Source organism: Bison bison, unplaced genomic scaffold (genome assembly GCF_000754665.1).
Source record: "Bison bison bison isolate TAMUID 2011002044 unplaced genomic scaffold, Bison_UMD1.0 scf7180017860578, whole genome shotgun sequence".
NCBI lineage: Eukaryota > Metazoa > Chordata > Mammalia > Artiodactyla > Bovidae > Bison > Bison bison.
Genome location: NW_011491150.1, coordinates 17,831 through 19,122, shown reverse-complemented (window position 1 = coordinate 19,122; position 1,292 = coordinate 17,831). Strand labels below are relative to the sequence as shown.

At 38.1% G+C, this 1,292-nt stretch overlaps 1 protein-coding gene across 1 annotated transcript in view; it reads left to right on the top strand.

Annotated features, from left to right (window-relative positions):
• The window catches only part of LOC104982806 (allergen Bos d 2), a 9,284-nt gene extending 8,439 nt beyond the window's left edge, over positions 1–845 (top strand). The window contains exon 7 of the mRNA XM_010832262.1: positions 795–845. Coding sequence (XP_010830564.1) covers positions 795–845 — 51 coding nt within the window. The remainder of the gene's footprint in view (positions 1–794) is intronic.
• The last annotated feature ends 447 nt before the right edge of the window (positions 846–1,292 follow it).

The window sequence follows — 1,292 nt, the reverse complement described above, 5'->3', positions numbered from 1 at the left end:
ATCCCTCTGGGTCATCCCAGTGCACCAGCCCCAAGCATCCTGTATCTTGCATCGAACCTGGACTGGCGATTCATTTCTTATATGATATTATACATATTTCAATGCCATTCTCCTAAATCATCCCCCCTCTCCCTCTCCCACAGATGCGAGACACCAAAATACTTTTAAAAATTCTCAGGGAAACAGTTGCCGTTTGAATAATGAAAACATTAGGAACCAGGCAGGAAATATGAACCATTAAAAAAATTTTATCTGAAAAATTATTTTCAAGGATCTCCATCCAGTTGACAATATATCAAATCCTGGGGAAGAGGGATCCTCTATCACAAGTGAATTAACTTTAATCAGTGTGGATATACCAACTCTTAGAAGTTGGCAGGAAGATCAGGAACAGGAAGGTAGAGTCAAAGAAAAACCATCACTGGTGATTTACATAAGACACAAGTTGACTAATACATCTGTTACTCATTGTACCCCGTATTTGTGTGTGCATGTGTGCGATAAAAACACTTAAAAGTTCTGCTCTAAGCCACTGACAGATATACATGCAATGCTATTTGTCATAGTCAACATCCTGTTCATTACAAACTTCTTTAAATCACAGGAGCTCATTGGCTAATTATAAATAAACAGGAAAAAATATACCAAAAACAAATATAACCAGCAGTAGAACTTAAGTCAATTAAACCCTTATGTTTGAGTATCTACTTATGTTGAGAATTCTGCAGCCACCATTTATTCAAGGATTATTTCCTTTGGCTCCAAAACGTAGCAAAACTGTCTTGCTCTTTCAGACACGCTCTGTGAAAATCGCCAGAAACACGCACCACTCTAATGATCCGTGAATGAATGAAAATTCTGTTTTCACAAGATGTGAACCGTGAATGCTTTGCTTTTGACACAAACTTGTTGAAGGCCACTCATGTGACCATCATGTTCTAACTGTCTTTAACACTGCCCCCAAAACAGAACCAAGGATGGGGAAACACAAACCAAAACAGAACCAAATCTGCTCCTGGAGAAGGGACAGGAATATAGAGACAAATAGATTTTGGATACAGTTACAAAGGAAATTCAGAAGAGAATAATAACCTTATAAGGAAAACTGTTGGAGAAATTGGGAACTCGTGTGACCAAAAAAATAAATAACTTCAACTCTTTCATTGCTGCACGTTTTACAACGCAGAGAGACTCACAGACGTGTATTTAAGACCCAAAACAAGAAAGACTCCAGAGGCAAAACACAGGTGGACACGGTGACCAAAGATTAGGCGATTACTGATTAAAATATA